This window comes from Microtus ochrogaster, unplaced genomic scaffold, assembly GCF_000317375.1.
Source record: "Microtus ochrogaster isolate Prairie Vole_2 unplaced genomic scaffold, MicOch1.0 UNK8, whole genome shotgun sequence".
Lineage (NCBI taxonomy): Eukaryota > Metazoa > Chordata > Mammalia > Rodentia > Cricetidae > Microtus > Microtus ochrogaster.
Genome location: NW_004949106.1, coordinates 7,879,934 through 7,881,438, shown reverse-complemented (window position 1 = coordinate 7,881,438; position 1,505 = coordinate 7,879,934). Strand labels below are relative to the sequence as shown.

General features: G+C 50.5%; 1 protein-coding gene across 1 annotated transcript in view; it reads right to left on the bottom strand.

Moving 5' to 3' along the window:
• Stat4 (signal transducer and activator of transcription 4) overlaps nt 1-1,214 on the bottom strand; it is an 84,765-nt gene extending 83,551 nt beyond the window's left edge. Inside the window, exon 1 of the mRNA XM_005366422.1 lies at nt 1,153-1,214. Coding sequence (XP_005366479.1) covers nt 1,153-1,214 — 62 coding nt within the window. The remainder of the gene's footprint in view (nt 1-1,152) is intronic.
• Between the last annotated feature and the right edge of the window lie 291 nt (nt 1,215-1,505).

Here is a 1,505-nt window from a genome sequence, read left to right as displayed (position 1 = left end):
GGCTGGAATGCAGAATTCTTGAGCAGTGACGTTAAGTCAAGGGAAAACCTCTCACAGCGTAACAGTATTTTGACCCTTGGGGGTACAGCGCACTTCCTTTTGCGTGTAGAACAAACTGAGTAGATGTGGTCTTTAGATTTCAGTGGGAACACTTTTATACATTTAAACAGACTTTTCCTTGTGCTCCCACTTAAACGCTCTAAAGTTGGGTTGCGCTCAGGAGAAAGTAGGGAAAGAAGCCATCTGGGTCTTGCATATGGCTGTGTTCAGGAGCGCTCGCAACTGGCTGGTGTAGGTTAAGTCGTGAGTGTTGCATAAACGCCACAAATCGGCGGGATAGGAAGCTTCTATGAGGATGTGACCAGTGCCCAGTATGCAGCTGACAGACGTCCCAGATCAGGGAACAAAAATGGAGCCTTCTCCCAGCTTACCAGCAACAAGGCAAGCAGGGGTGGGGGTGCTGGGGACACTGACACCCAGCAAGCAGGGGTGGGGGTGCTGGGGACAGCATTGACCACTTTCACTGTTTCTATGACTAAACCCTTTCCATAGTTTGAACGCAAGTCTGTTTCCTATCTAAAAATTTATCCGACAGTTAAATCACTCAGCCATCACTCTTTCAAACCAAGGCTGAAAACGGAGCAGAAGGACCCTCCTCCCCTGGGCGAGCCCTGGAGATGAAAGCCAGCCCACCTCTCTGGCTTGAATTTGTCAGGAAGTCTCACCTCTGGCTGAGGAGCTAACGCCAGCTTATGGTTGTGGGGCGGGAGGGTGGGTCAATTTTCTTCAGGGATGCAGACCCTCAAGTTACCCATGCTCCAGCAGACAGGCTGACATCCATCACCCGTCATACCGAGGCAACACTAAGTGAACTCAAGTGGGTTTAAAGCCAACACAAAACAGCACATAAAATTGAGAAGAAATACTCTCAGGGAGAAGAAAAGATTCGGAGGGTAGGAGACGCGAGTAGATTTGATGATTTACTTTTAAAATTTACTTTTCGAAAACATTAAACAGAGGGAAAGAAACATTAAGTGAAACTTGAAGTAAATAATAAGGTTTGTTTGGTTTTGGGTTTTTTTTTGGGGGGGGGGTTGTTGCTATCATCGATGTTTTGCTTTTAGACCTGCAGCGGCGTGTCTCTGTTTTTACTCTCTAAGGGGCTCACAGTCCTGCTGCAAGATAGGTACTGTCCATCTAAAACCTGCCCGCATCGGGTCCACCGCCCTGGAGCACTCTTTGCTGTGCTGTCGCTGGCCACTTTGCAGAGGGAGCAGACCCACCCTGAAGCATAGTTCGCACTTCCCAAACCGCAGTTACCCGCCACCCTAGTTGGGAGCTGCTTTTCTGAAACCCAGTTATGCCCATCTCGGGTCAGGCATCACAGTTCTCCGCCGGCTACCGAAAATGAAGAGGCCCCCAGCAGCCACAGCGCCGCCGCAGCCACAGCCCCCATCCCACCGCTCAGCCTCAGGACGGCGCGGCTTCCCCCTCCTCCAGGAAGA